Source organism: Coregonus lavaretus (genome assembly GCF_964263955.1).
Source record: "Coregonus lavaretus genome assembly, chromosome: 29".
Classification (NCBI taxonomy): Eukaryota; Metazoa; Chordata; class Actinopteri; order Salmoniformes; family Salmonidae; genus Coregonus; species Coregonus lavaretus.
In genome coordinates, this window is record NC_140016.1 from 34,465,599 (window position 1) to 34,487,725 (window position 22,127).

Below are 22,127 nucleotides of genomic sequence, written 5' to 3' on the forward strand. Positions count from 1 at the left end.
TGAAGGGGTCTGAATACCTTCCGAATGCACTGTATACACTTGTCCATGTTCCAGAAAGCCCACCAGATATATAGTTGAAGTCGGAAGTTTACATACACTTAGGTTGGAGTCATTAAAACTCGTTTTTCAACCACTCCACAAATGTCTTGTTAACAAACTATAGTTTTGGCAAGTCGGTTAGGACATCTACTTTGTGCATGACACAAGTTATTTTTCCAACAATTGTTTACAGACAGATTATTTCACTTATAATTCACTGTATCACAATTCCAGTGGGTCAGAAGTTTACATACACTAAAGTTGACTGTGCCTTTAAACAGCTTGGAAAATTCCAGAAAATGATGTCATGGCTTTAGGAGCTTCTGATAGGCTAATTGACATCATTTGATTCAATTGGAGGTGTACCTGTGGATGTATTTCAAGGCCTACCTTCAAACTCAGTGCCTCTTTGCTTGACATCATGGGGAAATCAAAATAAATCAGCCAAGACCTCAGAAAAAAGATTGTAGACCTCCACAAGTCTGGTTCATCCTTGGGAGCAATTTCCAAACGCCTGAAGATACCACGTTCATCTGTACAAACAATAGTACGCAAGTATAAACACCATGGGACCACGCAGCCGTCATACCGCTCAGGAAGGAGACGCGTTCTGTCTCCTAGAGATGAATGTACTTTGGTGCGAAAAGTGCAAATCAATCCCAGAACAAAAGCAAAGGACCTTTTTAAGATGCTGGAGGAAACAGTTACAAAAGTATCTATATCCACAATAAAACGAGTCCTATATCGACATAACCTGAAAGGCCGCTCAGCAGGGAAGAAGCCACTGCTCCAAAACCGCCATAAAAATGCCAGACTACGGTTTGCAACTGCACATGGGGACAAAGATCGTACTTTTTGGAGAAATGTCCAATGGTCTGATGAAACAAAAATAGAACTGTTTGGCCATAATGACCATTGTTATGTTTGGAGGAAAACGAGAGAACCTTGCAAGCTGAAGAACACCATCCCAACTGTGAAGCACGGGGGTGGCAGCATCATGCTGTGGGGGTGCTTTGCTGCAGGAGGGACTGGTGCACTTCACAAAATAGATGGCATCATGAGGAAGGAAAATTATGTGGATACATTGAAGCAACATCTCAAGACATCAGTCAGGAAGTTAAAGCTTGGTCGCAAATGGGTCTTCCAAATGGACAATGACCCCAAGCATACTTCCAAAGTTGTGGCAAAATGGCTTATGGACAACAAAGTAAAGGTATTGGAGTGGCCATCACAAAGCCCTGACCTCAATCCTATAGAAAATGTGTGGGCAGAACTGAAAAAGCGTGTGCGAGCAAGGAGGCCTACAAACCTGACTCAGTTATACCAGCTCTGTCAGGAGGAATGGGCCAAGATTCACCCAACTTATTGTGGGAAGCTTGTGGAAGGCTACCCAAAACATTTGACCCAAGTTAAACAATTTATAGGCAATGCTACCAAATACTAATTGAGTGTATGTAAACTTCTGACCCACTGGGAAAGTGATGAAAGAAATAGAAGCTGAAATAAATAATTATCTCTATTATTATTCTGACATTTCACATTCTTAAAATAAAGTGGTGATCCTAACTGACCTAAGACAGGGATTTTTACTAGGATTAAATGTCAGGAATTGTGAAAAACTGAGTTTAAATGTATTTGGCTAAGGTGTACATAAACATCCGACTTCAACTGTACCTTGGCATTATATGGCTGAGCGTTGAGGAGAAACGGAATAGTTTTTTTGTCCATTGTGTATTTCCGTTTGGGGAATTTGCAGATAATGACAGGAATAAATGAAAAAGATTGACCTATAATTAAATTATACAAATATGTAACTACAAATATGTAGCAAAGGGCACGTATGTATATAGATTGTGTGTAGGCCTGTCTCACACTTGAATCTTCTCTTTGTGTCAGACCGGGTTCAAACGCCTTCCGTTTCGTTTATTTTGTATTCATATTCTTTCTACTGCTCTAGGGTCATTATTATTGCTTGAAGAACCTTATTTACTATTATGTATTGATTTATTTTTTATTCTTTATGCGGTGTGCACTGCACAGAACACCAGAAGAATTATGACTGAATTATCACTGTAAATTATTGTAATGTTGATTTATGTATCAATTAATCCCGTAAGGGATGGGTTGCCAACTGGCGATTTGACACGATAATAACATTTGATTCATTAATGAATTAACTCTCTCACACACACACACACGCTCCCATCCTCTGTGCAAACTCTCCTTCAGTACCCAGTTGGGCTTGGCGAGGATATAATATGGTATATTTTACTGCTGTGTGTCTAAGGGGGCTTCCCATCAGGCAGACATTCAGGTAATTGGGCTTTGAAGTGGCTCCATCTCTCTCACTGAGGCCAGAGAACGAGGCCTCCCCCTCAAGACCCCATTAAAGGGGAACTGAGGGCCCACAGGTTTGATGTCCAATGCCTGGGCAGCCTCTACCACTTAACATGTTGGTTGCATCCCAAAAGGCACCCTATTCACCTTATATTGCGCTATAAAAGTGCTTCTACATCTACATTGCTTGCTGTTTGGGGTTTTAGGCTGGGTTTCTGTATAGCACTTTGTGACATCTGCTGATGTAAAAAGGGCTTTATAAATAACATTTGATTGATTGATTGATACTTTTGACCAAGCCCATAGGGCTCTGATCAAAAGTAGTGCACTATATAGGGAATAGGGTGCCATTTGGGACGCTGATATTATGTGCCATGTGAGAGTGATCACAGCTTATTACAGTGGAAATAATGACTCCTCCACCTCCAGCATGAAATATTTAACAAGGACAAAGAAGACGGACCCAAAGGTGATTTATATCTGGTGAGCAGGGAGGAAGAGAAGGTGGACTTCCAAACAGAAAGTTTCGCTGTACCTTGATTAGCCTGTGCTCTGTAACTTTCCAGTACTATACCTCAAGTGAAGTTAAAAGGTCCCATTTTGATGCTCGACTTAAATGTGCTACAATCGCCAAAAAGGCACTTTTTCTTAAATATTATTTCAATAGCTTCTTAGGGGTGGCTGTTTTTTTACACACACACACACACACACACACACACACACACACACACACACACACACACACACACACACACACACACACACACACACACACACACACACACACACACTTACACACACACGTATAGCTCTGCTACCCGATCAGAGCCCGACGGGCCTCGACATTATACATCGGGTTAGGGCCTGGTAGGACCAGTTTTTTAATCAACAACTAGAGTATGCCTTGGGCATCTCTAAATTGATCACTAACATTTTGAAGCTGAGCCATATGCTCATGCTCTGCTGCGCAGTACAGTCATATCTGATCAAGAACATCACATTGTGTCAGAAGTGCTTCATCCTTGTCAAATAGAAGACAGGAGAGATTATTTCACAGAAAATAATAATGTTCCTTGAGTTGTCGAAGTTTAGAGTGAGGAAAAGTAGCTAACAGCTCACTGCTCTCTCATGTCTCCTCATTGAGCAGAGCAGCCCAAGCAGAGCTGTTGCTATGGTTACTCACAGACTCAGAGCCACCATGAGCAGAGTGCATGCAGAGCGAGCTGCCTGTGCGCAGGGACAGAGAGGAGCAGCTAATGGATTTACTAACATAGGAAGTAATTTTGGGTTTCAGGCAGGGCCGATCTTTACATTTTCACACACACACACACACACACACACACACACACACACACACACACACACACACACACACACACACACACACACACACACACACACACACACACACACGCACACACACACACACACACACACACACACACACACACACACATTCTACAGTAGACGTAGTATGTCAAATTGTTGTTTTATCGCTAATTGAAGGGCCCTATAAACGGTGAACCATATGTATTCTTTGTTCATGCATATGAACTACTGTGGTTTACCGTCAACATTTAAATATTTTGTTTAGTTAGTGGGTCTCTTTATCATTGGTCTAATTATCAGTCTTTTTAAATTATTATTATTATTTAGTTTAAATGTCAGGGGTAGAGCAGCTTTAATATTGCAGATAGATTGTAATTTTCTGCATAATTTCCAATCCCCCATATATTTGTTCCTTATTTAAAAAATATATATCTTTAGTATTTTACCCTACCACCCCTCCCCTGATTGGAGTAAACTAATGACTTAGGCTTCTACTTCCAGCTTATATATACTATATACATTTAATGAACATTTTCCCACCCTTCAGCTACCTTCAACCCCTCCCCCCACCCTCCAGCTACCCTCAAACCCTTCCCATCTGTCTCTGAAAATCATCCAGTTTTGATTTCTACTTGGCATATATTTTTGTTGTGATGTTTCAAAACAGTTTTTTACCTTTCTATTCTCATAGTTTCTACAGATTGTAAATTAAAGATTACCATTTTTAGTAAGTGTATTATATTATTGATCGAATGACTATGGCTTTTCAAGTCACCCAGCAGTGCTATTTGTAGAGTTAACTTTAAGTAACAAACTACATATGGGCAGTACCAAAACAAGTGATCTTAAAAATCTGCAGAGCTGGGATGGTTGTATCCCCCATATACAGTGGGGAAAAAATGTATTTAGTCAGCCACCAATTGTGCAAGTTATCCCACTTAAAAAGATGAGAGAGGCCTGTAATTTTCATCATAGGTACACGTCAACTATGACAGACAAAATGAGAAAAAAAAATCCAGAAAATCACATTGTAGGATTTTTTATGAATTTATTTGCAAATGATGGTGGAAAATAAGTATTTGGTCAATAACAAAAGTTTCTCAATACTTTGTTATATACCCTTTGTTGGCAATGACACAGGTCAAATGTTTTCTGTAAGTCTTCACAAGGTTTTCACACACTGTTGCTGGTATTTTGGCCCATTCCTCCATGCAGATCTCCTATAGAGCAGTGATGTTTTGAGGCTGTCGCTGGGCAACACGGACTTTCAACTCCCTCCAAAGATTTTCTATGGGGTTGAGATCTGGAGACTGGCTAGGCCACTCCAGGACCTTGAAATGCTTCTTACGAAGCCACTCCTTCGTTGCCCGGGCGGTGTGTTTGGGATCATTGTCATGCTGAAAGACCCAGCCACGTTTCATCTTCAATGCCCTTGCTGATGGAAGGTTTTCACTCAAAATCTCACGATACATGGCCCCATTCAGTCTTTCCTTTACACGGATCAGTCGTCCTGGTCCCTTTGCAGAAAAACAGCCCCAAAGCATGATGTTTCCACCCCCATGCTTCACAGTAGGTATGGTGTTCTTTGGATGCAACTCAGCATTCTTTGTCCTCCAAACACGACGAGTTGAGTTTTTACCAAAAAGTTCTATTTTGGTTTCATCTGACCATATGACATTCTCCCAATCCTCTTCTGGATCATCCAAATGCACTCTAGCAAACTTCAGACGGGCCTGGACATGTACTGGCTTAAGCAGGGGGACACGTCTGGCACTGCAGGATTTGAGTCCCTGGCGGCGTAGTGTGTTACTGATGGTAGGCTTTGTTACTTTGGTCCCAGCTCTCTGCAGGTCATTCACTAGGTCCCCCCGTGTGGTTCTGTGATTTTTGCTCACCGTTCTTGTGATCATTTTGACCCCACGGGGTGAGATCTTGCGTGGAGCCCCAGACCGAGGGAGATTATCAGTGGTCTTGTATGTCTTCCATTTCCTAATAATTGCTCCCACAGTTGATTTCTTCAAACCAAGCTGCTTACCTATTGCAGATTCAGTCTTCCCAGCCTGGTGCAGGTCTACAATTTTGTTTCTGGTGTCCTTTGACAGCTCTTTGGTCTTGGCCATAGTGGAGTTTGGAGTGTGACTGTTTGAGGTTGTGGACAGGTGTCTTTTATACTGATAACAAAGTTCAAACAGGTGCCATTAATACAGGTAACGAGTGGAGGACAGAGGAGCCTCTTAAAGAAGAAGTTACAGGTCTGTGAGAGCCAGAAATCTTGCTTGTTTGTAGGTGACCAAATACTTATTTTCCACCATAATTTGCAAATATATTCATAAAAAATCCTACAATGTGATTTTCTGGAGAAAAAAAATCTCATTTTGTCTGTCATAGTTGACGTGTACCTATGATGAAAATTACAGGCCTCTCTCATCTTTTTAAGTGGGAGAACATGCATAATTGGTGGCTGACTAAATACTTTTTTCCCCCACTGTATATAAGTTTATAGACTATGTGCCATGGAATCGGCACATCGAAAATCTCTACCCAACTATTTTGCAACCTGTATGGCGCAGCTGTCCATTTTTTGGTCCTTAAATATAACTGGTATACTTTTTTATTAATCTTTTTTTTAAAACCAATTTTGGTCTTTAATGCAGGGCCGACAGACAAGTTCCTTAGCTTCTCCCCCTTCCACTTTCCTCCTCAATTTTTTTGCAATAATGCTGCAATCAGTTATTTGTAATTTTGGGTAGAGCAGACATTTCCATATATTTTGGTCAGCTGCATGTGTGACATAACTCCACCAGTACTATTTATGATATCATTAACAAATATTTTTTTTATTCTAAAAAGAACGTTTTTAAAAATAAATTAGTATATTTCAGTTTAACAATAATATTTGTTGTAATATTTATTCAGTTTTTTTTTTCTGGTGGATTAAACTGAAATTGCAACCAGCTTACTATGGCTTTTTTTTAATAGTGATATTTTGGAGATTATTTCATTTTCAAATAACCGAAAGTGAGAGGTTGTTATCTGAATAAAGGGAAAGAGGCAATTTTTTAACACGGGGTGAGCCACTCTTACTAATCTGCTGGGGAACCAGTTTGGATTTAAGTATAACTTTTGTATGATTGAAGCCTTTAGTGAGAGTATGTCCACTTCACCATCTGACCATTTTACTGGCAAACTACACGTTAATGTAATTATATAATTATTTTTTTGCAATCCAATATGTAATATGGTACACTTATTATAGTTTGGTTGTAATCCAGAGAGGTTATGAGGCTGTACAGGGATCCACATTGCGGATTTAAAAGAAAACATAATTCGTCAGCGTACAATGACACCTTTGTGTTTAAGCCCAGAATTTCTAGCACCTTGATATTATTGTTGGATCTGATATTTTTTTTTTATAGCTAACATTTCGATGGCCATAATAAATAGATATGCCAATAGTGGACAGCCCTGTTTTACTCCTCTTGACAGTTTAATACGTTCTGAGAAGTAGCCAATTTTAATATTTACCACCTGGGTCCTGTTTCAGTAATAGTGAACTCAGACCTTCTTGCTGAGCATCTGATAGTCTATTAATTTTATAGGAGTGGTTAAAACATGGAAATAACTGACCTCTAAGTACATCAAAAAAGGTTTGATAAACCTCATCTTGAATGCGATCCAGCCCTGGAGTTTTCCCGAACTTGAAGGCTTTCATTTCATTAAGAAGTTCCTCCTCTGTAATTTGGCCTTCGCATGAGTCTTTCTGTACAGCTCTTACTTTCACACTATTAATAGAAAAATAATCCTTACAATTACCTTCAGTGGAGGTGGAGGATACTGAAATGAAAACATATGCTTAAAGTACTTTGCTTCCTCTTTCAAAATATTGTTTGGTGAATCAAGGATGACGCCGTCATTTGTAACAAGTTTCTGTAAATTGTTTTTTGCAGTATTTCTATGTTGATGGTTAAAAAAATTACTTGCTGCATGTTTCCCCATTTTCCATCCAGTTTGCTTTATTGTTTATAATATATTACACTTGATCTTTCTTGAATAAGTTCCAACAGTTATTTTAGTTTAGTTAAGTTAGTTTAGTTTAGTTAAGTTAGTCCACTAACTTATTCTGTGCCTATATGGTACAGTTTTTATAACTATCTATCTGTACTGTTAGTTTTGACCTACAGTGCCTTCAGAAAGTATTCACACCCCTTGACTTTTTCCACATTTTGTTGTGTTACAGCCTGAAATAAAAATAGATTAAATTGAGATTTTTGGGAGTCACGGGCCCCATAATGTCAAAGTTGAATTATGCTTATTGAATGACTACCTCATCTCTGTACCCCAGACATACATTATCTGTACGGTCCCTCAGTCGAACAGTGCAGAACAGAACATTTCAAACACACATCCAACCACAAAGACCAGGGAGGTTTTCCAATGCCTCGCAAAGAAGGGCACCTATTGGTAGATTGGTAAAAAAAAGCAGACATTGAATATCCTTTTGAGCATGGTGAAGTTATTAATTACACTTTGGATGGTGTATCAATTCACCCAGTCACTACAAAGATACAGGCGTCTTTCCTAACTCAGTTGCCGGAAAGGAAGGATACACAACATTGTGGCCCCGTGTAGCTCAGTTGGTAGAGAATGGCACTTGCAACGCCAGGGTTGTGGGTTTGATTCCCACGGCGGGCCAGTATGAAAAATGTATGCACTCACTTAACTGTAAGTCGCTCTGGATAAGAGCGTCTGCTAAATGACTAAAATTTTAAAAAAATGTTAATGGAAATGTATCTAGAATTAACCCTACAAATAGCACTAATGGGAGATTTGGAAAATCAATCAACAATATAATAATTTCAGTAAAAATATTTATCTTTAACTTACAATCTGTAGATACTATGCAATTAGACAGGTTCAGAATTTATGTGAAACATCACAGCACAGTTGAAAAATATATGGCACATGGAAATCATAAGAGGGTGGTTTATGGAGATAGGTGGGATGGACTGAGAGTAGCTGAGAGGTGGGTTTAAAAGCTCATGTTCTATAATAGTTATGACTGAAAACACGATTTATAATGTACAGTTGAAGTCAGAAGTTTACATACACCTTATCCAAATACATTTAAACTCAGTTTTTCACAATTCCTGACATTTAATCCTAGTAAAAATTAGTTAGGATCACCACTTTATTTTAAGAATGTGAAATGTCAGAATAATAGTAGAGAGAATGATTAATTTCAGCTTTTATTTCTGTCATCACATTCCCAGTGGGTCAGAAGTTTACTTACACTCAATTAGTATTTGGTAGCATTGCCTTTAAATTGTTTAACTTGGGTCAAACGTTTTGGGTAGTCTTCCACAAACAGTTCTATTTTTGTTTCATCATACCTGAGGACATTTTTCCAAAAAGTATGATCTTTGTCCCCATGTGCAGTTGCAAACCGTAGTCTGTTTTTTTTAATGGCGGTTTTAGAGCAATGGCTTCTTCCTTGCTGAGCGGCCTTTCAGGTTATGTCGACATTGGACTCGTTTTACTATGGATGTAGATACTTTTGTACCTGTTTCCTCCAGCATCTGGGATTGATTTGCACTTTTCGCACCAAAGTACTTTCATCTCTAGGAGACAGAACGCATCTCCTTCCTGAGCGGAATGACGGCTGCGTGGTCCCACGGTGTTTATACTTGCGTACTTATGTAAATGACCTATTTCTGTATTTTATTTTTCAATAAATTATCAAACATTTCTAAAAACATATTTTCACTTTCTCATCATGGGGTATTGTGTGTACTGCAGATGGGTGAGAGAAAAACATATTTAATCAATTTTGAATTCAGGCTGTAACACAACAAAATGTGGAAGAAGTCAAGGGTTATGAATACTTTCTGAAGGCACTGTAAATAATTTTTGTTTTTAAGATGAGTATTGAATTGCATGGCCTCTAAAGACACATTTGAAAGTGTCCCATACAATAAGGGGATCTGCTGCACCTATGTTATGTAGGAAAAAGCAGTGGTATAAAGTACTTAAGTAAAAATACTATAAAGTACTACTTAAGTAGTTTTTTTGGGTATCTGAACTTTACTTTATTATTTACATTTTTGACAACTTTCACTTTTACTCCACTACATTCCGAAAGAAAATAATGTACTTTTTACTCCATACATTTTCCCTGACATCCAAAAGTACTCATTACATTTTGAATGCTTAGCAGGACAGGAAAATGGTCAAATTCACGCCTCTAACATTCCTGGTCATCCCTACTGCCGCTGATCTGGCGGACATACTAAAAACAAATGATTTGTTTGTAAATTATGTCTCAGTGTTGGTTTGTGCCGTCTGGTTTGCTTAATATAAGGAATTTTTAATGATTTACTTTTGATACTTAAGTATATTTAAAACCAAATACTTTTAGACTTTTACTCAAGTAATATTTTACTGGGTGACTTTCACTTTTACTTGAGTCATTTTCTATTAAGGTATCTTTACTTTTACTTTGGGACAATTGCGTTCTTTTTCCACCACTGGAAAAAGTAAGTTATAAATTCTTCTGTCTTGGTTAAAAACAAGTTGTTATCCAGTAGGCTTTGATTATATTTCCAATATCCTCGCCCACGTGAAATTCCGTAAGAGTAATGTGTTAATTGATGGTCCGACTGCATTCTCTCCCAGATCAACACTTTTAAAAACTTTGGGTGCCAGCGAGAATGATATAAGTAAGTAGTCAAGATGACTAGCTTGATTGAGCGTCCACCATGTATATCTTACTAGGTCAGGATATTTAAGCCTCCATATATCCACAAGTTCCAACATATCCACAATATTTGTGATTTCCTTAAGAGCATGAGGGTGATAGTTTGTATTGTGATTTCCTTTATGGTCCATTGAGCTATTTAAAACCGTATTGTAATCTCCCACCATAATAATAGAGTCGTGTATTGCTTGTAAACTCGATAAATTATTATATGTATTTTCAAAGAAGCGTGGATCATCATTAATTGGACCGTATAGATCGAGACAAATATATTTATGGTCCCATGACTGGATTGTCGTCCCCATGACTGGCAGAACACTCCTGTACACATGGATCCTAGGGCCTTTGAGAGATTGGGACCCATCCTTTGAAAAGAGCACAAAGTGCAACCTGCAGAACAGAACCAGATTAGCAGCCAACAGCATTTCTAATGCTGTCGCCTCAGTTCTACTGTATATAGTTATACAAAAATATATACACTGAGTATACCAAACATTAGGAACACCTTCCTAATATTGAGTTGCAACCCCCCCTTTTGCCCTCAGAACAGCCTCAATTCGTCAGGGCATGGACTCTACAAGGTGCCAAAAGCATTCCACAAGGATTCTGGCCCATGTTGACTCCAATGCGTCCCACAGTTGTGTCAAGTTTGCTGGATGTCCTTTGGGTGGTGGACCATTCTTGATATTCCACAGGAATTCCCACCAGCTAGGTATAAGGTCGTCAAGGTTCTCATTAGCAGCTTTGAGAAAATCCTTGTATATTATGCTCAGACTCTTGAGGGGGCGGGGCTGCTTTAGTGGGTCTCTGACCGCGTTCATCTTTCTGTCTTGACTGCATAGGCTACTTGCGGTAGGCCTATATAACGGGTAAGGACTTCTCCTTAGTGGGTGGGTCACTAAGGTGGATGTCTAGTGTAGGTAGGGTTGGGCACCGATCCATCATGATAGGACAAAAATAAATAAACAAAATGTGTATCCCATATCTGCACAAAAGTGGAGACTCTCGCTCTGTCACAACTCCTGCTCACACACACATGGGGTTCCGACATTTGCAACCACTCACTTTCAACTCATCACACTTTTCCAATCACACAAACTCTCAGGCACCCCATCTTCAAACACACCCGTACTCCCCCCCCCCCCCCCCCCCCCCCCACATACATACTGTACATCCTATGTCCTCTGTTTGTTTTGTTTCTATTGCCACCTTATTGATTCCTGCCTCATTTTGGGATTTTTTGTACTTTAATGTTCCAGTTCCTTGTATTTGGGGATTTATTATTGCATTAGTTGTCCCTTCCTATAATGTTTTATTTGATCTATTTATGAATACCATAAATAAAAATCGAATAAATATGAATTATTTTACAACATTCCCGACCTTGAGTAATATAGCGTATAGGTAGTTTAATTATCAGTCTTAATATTCTGGTTAAGAAACAAAATCATTTGCAGTTATTTTCTCTCATTCAAATTTTCATTGAGAATAAATTATTGATGTATTCTTTTGGCATAGTCTTGAGTAAATTAGCTTCTCCCCCCCTTGGGTAATCTGGGGGAAAGATGCGGATTGAAAATGCTCTCCATCAAAAGTGAGTGAATTGGATTTTCACAAGATGAATGGCTCGGACAAGAGTTTACTCCAATTATATCATGAAGAGGCTTGAGTTCTAGTGCTGCCAATGTGGTCAACTGCAATTAAGGTTGGTTGGACAGAGGTATCAGGAACAGGAATTGCTTAAACATATTTACACTGCTTGTAGAGAGAAGCTAATAGACAAAATGATAAATGACGCTGCAGTTAAACATTTCCAACCAGAGAAGTCATTGTATGACACGAAGGCTTCTTGAAATTACATACTTGACAGAAAAGACATTGAGACAGTAATTTCAAAACACAGCTGTCTTTTCGATGGCCAATAGAGCTTTTAATTCAGTGTATTATTATACTGTGTTATATTATACTGACTGCTGACTGAGGCTGTCTTTGGCTCATTGTGTGGCCATCTCTTTCCATTTCTTACACATTTTCCATGAAAGTCATAGAGACTGTATGATTTGGTCAGGAAAAGCTTGAGTGGGTTTTTTATCCATAGTCTTAACAATTCAAATATTCCATTAAAAGCTGGGCCATACAGCATTGTACCATGACATCGATATAGCTTTTTTCATGAGCAGGTAGAGAAGAATGAGCAGATGTGTAAATGTTAACCTGTTTCAAGGTCGGACATGAGCTTGTTTGATAAGAGAGATGGAAACCTAGTCTACTGCTTGATCGTGAAGTAATACGATGAGTCATCATGACATTCCACAGTTATTGACATAACTCAGGCCTTACCCTCCCCATGCCCAGACTAAATATTTACCATGACTCTAGTCTACTGGTTGATTGTGAAGCAATATGATCAGTCATGACATCCTACTGGGCGGCAGGTAGCTTAGTGGTTAAGAGCATTGTGCCAGTAACCGAAAGGTCGCTGGTTCTAATCCCAGAGCCGACTAGGTGAAAAATCTGCCGATGTGCCCTTGAGCAAGGCACTTAACCCTAATTGCTCCTGTAAGTCGCTCTGGATAAGAGCGTCTGCTAAATGACTAAAATGTAAATGTAGACTAAACCTTTACTGTGACTCTAGTTTACTAGTTGATCGTGAAGCAATACTACTGTTACTGAGCCAGGCCTTACCCTCCCCAGACTTGGGCTCCAGAGGTGTCTGAAGCTGAAGATGCCCAGGGTCAACACCAGGAAAACCAGCCCCAGAATCAGGACTCCTCGCTGGTAGCTCCGGTACCTGGTCTTCTTCTCTTTCCCCACCTCCACCTAAGGAGAACATTTGAAATCGGAAGCATTGGTAATCCATTCACACTTCAGAGTGGTTCATGTACATATCATGTAATGTAACTACAATGACTTTAAAATGGTGCCTCAACATTACATTGGTATTAGCAGTGATATACATTGTAATAACCTCATTATAACATGACATATGTGAAATAATGTCGGACAATCATTGATGCAAGATTCCTGATGTTGCTTACAAAAATATGTTAATTCTCTCCATAGCCTCTATTCATGGGTTTCACCTCCGTCATATCAAGCCATTGTTATCAACGTTCTCAAAATGCTCCCAGCCATAGTGGTGTTCAAAAATCAAATGGTGCCCAGTCATTCTGAATGGGTGGAAATGATTATTTAGTCTAAATTACACTATAGTGGCTTGGAAAATCAATGGCATTGCTACAGTAGGCAAATAATGAGTAGGAAACAACTTTGTCATCATTATGTCGTCCAATTTACATTACATTTACATTAGACATGTTGTCATTAGCTAGCAAAGTTCGTCAAAAATACCTGGCAATGCTAACATTAGCTAGCTAACTTTCGGTGCTCGCTCCTCACTCTTAGCTAGCTAGCTGATGTTATACCACATCTAAAGTCAATCTGATGACATCACAATGATGACAAAAGGTTCTCCTACTAATTATTTGCCTCCTTTGGAAATGTCATTGTGTTTCCAAGTCACTATAACACACTTTAGACTAAGTCTTCATCAGTGCCAATTGAGAATGCATTAGGTAGAACATTCAGTCGGGCACCAGTCCTCAAGAGAACGCTCAAAACAATATTGTGACAAAACGTGCAACTCATGAATACTCTATTCATAGTGTGAACTGTCAAACTATATAAAGTTGCAGAAATGCTGGGAGGATTATATCAATAATACCCTCACATTCACTTTTATATTATCAGTATTTCTGTTATTCAGCATGACATTGTGAACCTTCTACAACATTGCAGGCCTTTGAGAAGACCCAGAAGGCATCTGCTAGATGAATTGGAGATTGTAATATTCACATATGCAAACTTGACTCCTGTATAACTGCTCACACTATGCTTCCAGGCTTCCATTGAATAAGTTAGTGAGAAACATATACACTATCTATACAAAAGTATGTGGACACCCCTTGAAATTAGTGATATTTCAGCCACACCCGTTGCTGACAGGTGTATAAAATCGAGCATACAGCCATGCAATCTCCATAGACAAATATTGGCAGTAGAATGGCCTTACTGAAGAGCTCAGTGACTTTCAACGTGTCACCATCATAGGATGCCATCTTTCCAACAAGTCAGTTTATCAAATTTCTGTCCTCCTAGAGCTGCCCCGGTCAACTGTAAGTGCTGTTATTGTGAAGTGGAAACGTGTAGAAGCAACAACGGCTTAGCCGCGAAGTGGTAGGCCACACAAGCTCACAGAACCGGACCGCTGAGTGCTGAAGCGTGTAGTGCGTAAAAATCTTCTGTCCTCAGTTGCAACACTAACTACCAAGTTCCAAACTGCCTCAGGAAGCAACGTCAGCACAAGAACTGTTCATCGAGAGCTTCATGAAATGGGTTTCCATGGCCGAGCAGCCGCACACAAGCCTAAGATCACCATGCGCAATGCCAAGTGTCGGCTGGAGTGGTGTAAAGCTCGCCGCCATTGGATCTGGTGCAGGGGAAATGCGTTCTCTGGAGTGATAACTCACACTTCACCATCTGGGAGTCCGATGGACAAATCTGGGTTTGGCGGATGCCAGGAGTACGCTACCTGCCCCAATGCATAGTGCCAACTGTAACATTTGGTGGAGGAGGAATAATGATCTGGGGCTGTTTTTCATGGTTTGGGCTAGGCCCCTTAGTTCCAGTAAAGGGAAACCTTAATGCTACAGCATACAATGACATTCTAGACGATTCTGTGCTTCCAACTTTGTGGCAACAGTTTAAGGAAGGCCCTTTCCTGTTTCAGCATGACAATGCCCCCGTGCACAAAGCGAGGTCCATACAGAAATGGTTTGTCGAGATCGGTGTGGAAGAACTGGACTGGCCTGCACAGAGCCTAACCTCAACCCCATCGAACACCTTTGGGATGAATTGGAATGCCGACTGCGAGCCAGTGCCCGACCTCACTAATGCTCTTGTGGCTGAATGGAACCAAGTCCCCGCAGCAATGTTCCAACACCTAGTGGAAAGCCTTCCCAGAAGAGTAGAGGCTGTTACAGCAGCAAAGGGGGGACCAACTACATATTAATGCCCATTATTTTTCAATGAGATGTTCGACGAGCAGGTGTCCACATACTTTTGGTCATGTAGTGTACTTGCCTGCACAAAGTAAATAATCAGCATATGGAAAATCTGCAGTGCTACAAAGATACTCAAAAGGTCATTTTCTTCAAATTAAAACTCAATTCCCTGGGCTCAAGGCCACAAATTTATAAAATAGGTATTTTGTTCCCCCACAAAGCTCCAGCAGTGAGGGAATTAAATGTTCTGATTCACACTGGACTGCTATCGAAGGTCTCCGAGGAATGTTTATTGCATAAAACAGCTTTTTTGTCTCTATTGTGATTGTAATTGGTACAGTAGATTGGGTAAGGCTTGACAAAATGAGGCTGCCATTTATAAAAGGTATACTCATCTGAAGGAAGCCCAGTACCAGTTAAAAAAAATGAATGGAAGTATACACTGAGTGTACAAAACATTAAGAACACCTTCCTAATATTGAGTCCCTTTTGCCCTCAGAACAGCCTCAATTTGTCGGGGCATGAAATCTCCAATGCTTCCCACTGTTGTGTCAAGTTGTCTGGATGTTTTTTGGTTGGTGGACCATTCTTGATATGTGAAAAACCCAGCAGCGTTGCAGTTCCTGACACAAACCGGTGCGCCTGGCACCTACTACCATATCCCGTTCAAAGGCACTTGAATCTTTTGTCTTGCCCATTCACCCTCTGAATGGCACACATACGCAATCTATGTCTTAATTGTCTCAAGACTTTAAAATATTTTTACCTCTACACTGATTGAAGTGGATTTAACAAGTGACATCAATAAGGGATCATTACTTTCACCTGGAATCACCTATGTTATGGAAAGAGTAGGTGATTTGTACACTCAGCGTATATGGAAGTAGTTTAGCGGCTGAAAATTGGGTCCTATATCTCTCTTTTTAATCTATATATCTCAGTTATAGGACAGACACTTAAAAATAAACTTCCTTTTAATTAAAAAAAAATATTTTTCCATGTATGAATATGTTATTCAATGTGTTTCTATGGGCTAATAGATCTAAGGTCAATTTTTTATTTAGTTTTTTCTTATATATAAAGGGGTCCTAAAATTCTAAATCAAATAGCTAAATGATCCTTGGTAAAACAATTCCATATGTTAGCTTAGTAGAACCCCCCCCCCTTAGCAAATTAGCTAATTATCAAGCTCAACGTTTTTATTTGAAAAGTAACTCAAATACATTTACTCTGAGTACTTTTTAAATTAGCTACTTTTTACTTTTACTTTAGTTGTTTTTTCTACTTGAGTACATTTTCATTTTAAGTAACAGTATTTCTAATTGATTAGGATATTTCATTACTCTTTCCACCGCTAATTTTAGTATGCACATACAGTGGGGAAAAAAAGTATTTAGTCAGCCACCAATTGTTCAAGTTCTCCCACTTAAAAAGATGAGAGAGGCCTGTAATTTTCATCATAGGTACACGTCAACTATGACAGAAAAATGAGATTTTTTTTCCCAGAAAATCACATTGTAGGATTTTTTATGAATTTATTTGCAAATTATGGTGGAAAATAAGTATTTGGTCACCTACAAACAAGCAAGATTTCTGGCTCTCACAGACCTGTAACTTCTTCTTTAAGAGGCTCCTCTGTCCTCCACTCGTTACCTGATTTAATGGCACCTGTTTGAACTTGTTATCAGTATAAAAGACACCTGTCCACAACCTGAAACAGTCACACTCCAAACTCCACTATGGCCAAGACCAAAGAGCTGTCAAAGGACACCAGAAACAAAATTGTAGACCTGCACCAGGCTGGGAAGACTGAATCTGCAATAGGTAAGCAGCTTGGTTTGAAGAAATCAACTGTGGGAGCAATTATGAGGAAATGGAAGACATACAAGACCACTGATAATCTCCCTCGATCTGGGGCTCCACGCAAGATCTCACCCCATGGGGTCAAAATGATCACAAGAACGGTGAGCAAAAATCCCAGAACCACACGGGGGGACCTAGTGAATGACCTGCAGAGAGCTGGGACCAAAGTAACAAAGCCTACCATCAGTAACACACTACGCCGCCAGGGACTCAAAGCCTGCAGTGCCAGACGTGTCCCCCTGCTTAAGCCAGTACATGTCCAGGCCCGTCTGAAGTTTGCTAGAGTGCATTTGGATGATCCAGAAGAGGATTGGGAGAATGTCATATGGTCAGATGAAAGCAAAATAGAACTTTTTGGTAAAAACTCAACTCGTCGTGTTTGGAGGACAAAGAATGCTGAGTTGCATCCAAAGAACACCATACCTACTGTGAAGCATGGGGGTGGAAACATCATGCTTTGGGGCTGTTTTTCTGCAAAGGGACCAGGACGACTGATCCGTGTAAAGGAAAGACTGAATGGGGCCATGTATCGTGAGATTTTGAGTGAAAACCTCCTTCCATCAGCAAGGGCATTGAAGATGAAACGTGGCTAGGTCTTTCAGCATGACAATGATCCCAAACACACCGCCCGGGCAACGAAGGAGTGGCTTCGTAAGAAGCATTTCAAGGTCCTGGAGTGGCCTAGCCAGTCTCCAGAGCTCAACCCCATAGAAAATCTTTGGATGGAGTTGAAAGTCCGTGTTGCCCAGCGACAGCCCCAAAACATCACTGCTTTAGAGGAGATCTGCATGGAGGAATGGGCCAAAATACCAGCAACAGTGTGTGAAAACCTTGTGAAGACTTACAGAAAACGTTTGACCTGTGTCATTGCCAACAAAGGGTATATAACAAAGTATTGAGAAACTGTTGTTATTGATCAAATACTTATTTTCCACCATAATTTGCAAATAAATTCATGAAAAATCCCACAATGTGATCTTCTGGAATTTTTTTTCTCATTTTGTCTGTGATAGTTGATGTGTACCTATGATGAAAATTACAGGCCTCTCTCATCTTTTTAAGTGGGAGAACTTGCACAATTGGTGGCTGACTAAATACTTTTTTCCCCCACTGTATAATGCACCTGTATGTGCTGAACCGTAACAGAAGCCATAAACATCCAAGGCTCCAGCCCTCCTCACAATGAGGATATGAAACAGAAGGCCATATAATCATAAAAATGTGGCCAAAGTCTACTCTCTACTTCAGCAGCTTGCATAAGCAGTGGAAACTTCACTTGACGACAAAACTTTGTCTGCACAGAAGATAAATTGCTCAGAGAAAGACAGAGTGAAAGAGAGAGGGGGAGGCAGAGGCGGAGAAAGTGAGAGGAGTACTGCCAGTCTACCAGTGTTAAACAGGTTTAAGGGTTGACAATCAGCCAGGTGGTTGGTGCCTCTATGGCAGGACTCAGTTCGTGATGAGGGGAGCCTGAAGCCCCCTGCTATTCTGAGAGAGACAGAATGAGCGAGAGAGAGAGAGTGATGAGGGCTTACTTAAAAAAACGAAAGAAAAAAGAAAAAGCTGCAAGAGCTAGACAAACATAGGCAGAGGTCTGCCACAACGGTGCAGGGCAGGGTCATGGTGATGGACATTTTTGCTTAAGGTATCATACATGAACAAAACGTTTTAATTAGTCCACAAGTCTAGTTTAAATTATTCCACAAGACTGGACTAAGAGTGGTCCACTTCCATTCCATACACAGTTTCTTTTTTATTATTGGATATTTTCCTCTAAATGTAATGCCACAGGTGGTTTTTGAATCATAATAATTCCCTCTACTCACATCTTAGTGAGTCTTCACATCACATTTATTTTTTGACTGTCTGTTTTGCCATTTATGAATGTGTTATTCAATGTGTTTCTATGGGCTATAGTAGTAAAGGCCAAATTCAATATTTTTGCCCCCCCCCCCCCCCCCCAAAGAATAATTATTTTTGGGATACCTACAGGGGCGCTAAAATTCAAAATCAAATAGCTAGCTAAATGATCCCCCCAAAATTATTGAGGAATTAAGCAAATCCCATAGCTCAGGTGAACTTGTGCAACTTGAGTGTACGGAAGAATAAAAAAACATGGGGACCCAAGGAGACAAAGCAGAGAGGAAAGATGAGGAAAATATGACTCTCGAAGCAATCAGTCAGGCACCAATATCTAGTCCCATTCTATATGTGATTCCAAAGTGCAAACATTTGGTCACTGTATTATGTCAGATATAACTCTAGGAATTTGAAATACTATTTATCTTAATCTCATAAGGATCTTTTAGCCCCTCAACCCACCTAAAACTCACAATATACCAATTGCAATGGTTCTTTTTTCTGCAAGGTTGTTTTGGCCCAATATGCATGACAAAATACTGACATTTGTTGTCATTTTAATTGCATTCATTATCTTTTCATCAACCAATAATGTAACACCCAATGACCCCAGGTTACATAATAATAATAATATAATAATAATAATAATAATCACATCACTGATGATGTGTCCAGAAGCATCAAGCATATTTAATTAATTGCCATTTATTACCAATATCTCCTAATCCTAACCATATTCTACAGTCGGTAGAGTATGAACAGTTAGCACAAGAGAATGCAATTAAGACTCACATCTTTCCATAGAGCCTGCTGACTGCTGGATTGAGAGCTTTTTTCCATAATGCCCAGAGAATAAATGTCTTCAGATTCACTTGTCCTAGCTGGTAAAGCTACTGAATCTCTAGGAGGAAAAGAGTCAAAACTTCATTCCATTGGTAATTTGAGAGTGCACTGACGGGAGGGGTGGGATGGGATGGAATTGCTAACACACTTCTGATTCCCATTATAAGCAAAGCAGATGTCTCCAGCCGAAGTCTGCTCGAAATTCAAAGGGTGGAATGTCTGAGGTAGATTTTTAACTCTGAGATACTGCACTGCAGCCAGGATAGTTATACTAATTTTACTTTAAATTATCTGCCTCTAGGGGGACGAGCAAACTTTTGAAAGTGTATGAGAAAATACATATACTTTTTTTTTTTCAATGACCTTTTATAAGGAAGAGAAGGCTTGAACATTTTTACATTTGTGCTCCAGCCTGGCTGTCTAACTGCTCTTTCAAGTGAATGCAATCATTAGCAAACACAGCAAATACACAAATAGAAACAACACTCAGGATGGCGCTCCCATCAAATCAAATCAAATCGTATTTGCCACATGCGCTGAATACAACAGGTGTAGACATTACCGTGAAATGCTTACTTACAGCCCTTAACCAACAATGCATTTATTTCTTAATAAAAATGTGAAATAAAACAACAACAAAAGTGTTGAGAAAAAAAGAGCAGAAGTAAAATAAAATAACAGTAGGGAGGCTATATACAGAGGGGTACCGGTGCAGAGTCAATGTGCGGGGGCACCGGCTAGTTGAGGTAGTTGAAGTAATATGTACATGTGGGAATGTGTTAAAGTGACTGTGCATAAACAATTAACAGAGTAGCAGCATCGTAAAAAGATGGGGTGGGGGTGGGTGGGGCAGTGCAAATAGTCAGTGTAGCCATGATTAGCTGTTCAGGAGTCTTATGGCTTGGGGGTAGAAGCTATTGAGAAGCCTTTTGGACATAGATTTGGCGCTACGGTACCGCTTGCCGTGCGGTAGCAGAGAGAACAGTCTATGACTAGGGTGGCTGGAGTCTTTGACAATTTTGAGGGCCTTCCTCTGACACCGCCTGGTATAGAGGTCCTGGATGGCAAGAAGCTTGGCCCCAGTGATGTACTGGGCCGTACGCACTACCCTCTGTAGTGCCTTGCAGTCGGAGGCCGAGCAGTTGCCATACCAGGTGGTGATGCAACCAGTCAGGATGCTCTCGATGGTGCAGCGGTAGAACTCTTTGAGGATCTGAGGACCCATGACAAATCTTTTCAGTCTCCTGAGGGGGAATAGGCTTTGTCGTGCTCTCTTCACGACTGTCTTGGTGTGTTTGGACAATGATAGTTTGTTGGTGATGTGGATACCAAGGAACTTGAAGCTCTCAACCTGTTCCACTACAGCCCCGTCGATGAGAATGGGGGCGTGCTCAGTCCTCTTTTTTTTCCTGTAGTCCACAATCATCTCCTTTGTCTTGATCACGTTGAGGGAGAGGTTGTTATCCTGGCACCACACAGCCAGGTCTCTGACCTCCTCCCTATAGGCTGTCTCATCGTTGTCGGTGATCAGGCCTACCACTGTTGTGCCGTCGGCAAACTTAATGATGGTGTTGGAGTCGTGCCTGGCCATGCAGTCATTGGTGATCAGGGAGTACAGGAGGGGACTAAGCACGCACCATTGAGGGGCCCCCGTGTTGAGGATCAGCGTGGCAGATGTGTTATTACCTACCCTTACCACCTGGGGGCGGCCCGTCAGGAAGTCCAGGATCCATTGCAGAGGGAGGTGTTTAGTCCCAGGATCCTTAGCTTAGTGATGAGCTTTGAAGGCACTATGGTGTTGAACGCTGAGCTGTAGTCAATGAATAGCATTCTCACGTAGGTGTTCCTCTTGTCCAGGTGGGAAAGGGCAGTGTGGAGTGCAATAGAGATTGCATCATCTGTGGATCTGTTGGGGCAGTATGCAAATTGGAGTGGGTCTAGGGTTTCTGGGATAATGGTGTTGATGTGAGCCATGACCAGCCTTTCAAAGCACTTCATGGCTACAGACGTCAGTGCTACGGGTCGGTAGTCATTTAGAC

General features: G+C 40.4%; 1 protein-coding gene across 1 annotated transcript in view; it reads right to left on the minus strand.

The window, feature by feature from the left end:
- Positions 1–20,198, minus strand: part of tnmd (tenomodulin) — a 99,834-nt gene extending 79,636 nt beyond the window's left edge. The window contains exons 1-2 of the mRNA XM_084147053.1: positions 20,038–20,198; positions 13,145–13,279 (exon numbers count right to left, since the gene is read on the minus strand). Of these exons, the coding sequence (XP_084003179.1) occupies positions 13,145–13,279; positions 20,038–20,085 (183 nt within the window). The 5' untranslated portion in view covers positions 20,086–20,198. The remainder of the gene's footprint in view (positions 1–13,144; positions 13,280–20,037) is intronic.
- Between the last annotated feature and the right edge of the window lie 1,929 nt (positions 20,199–22,127).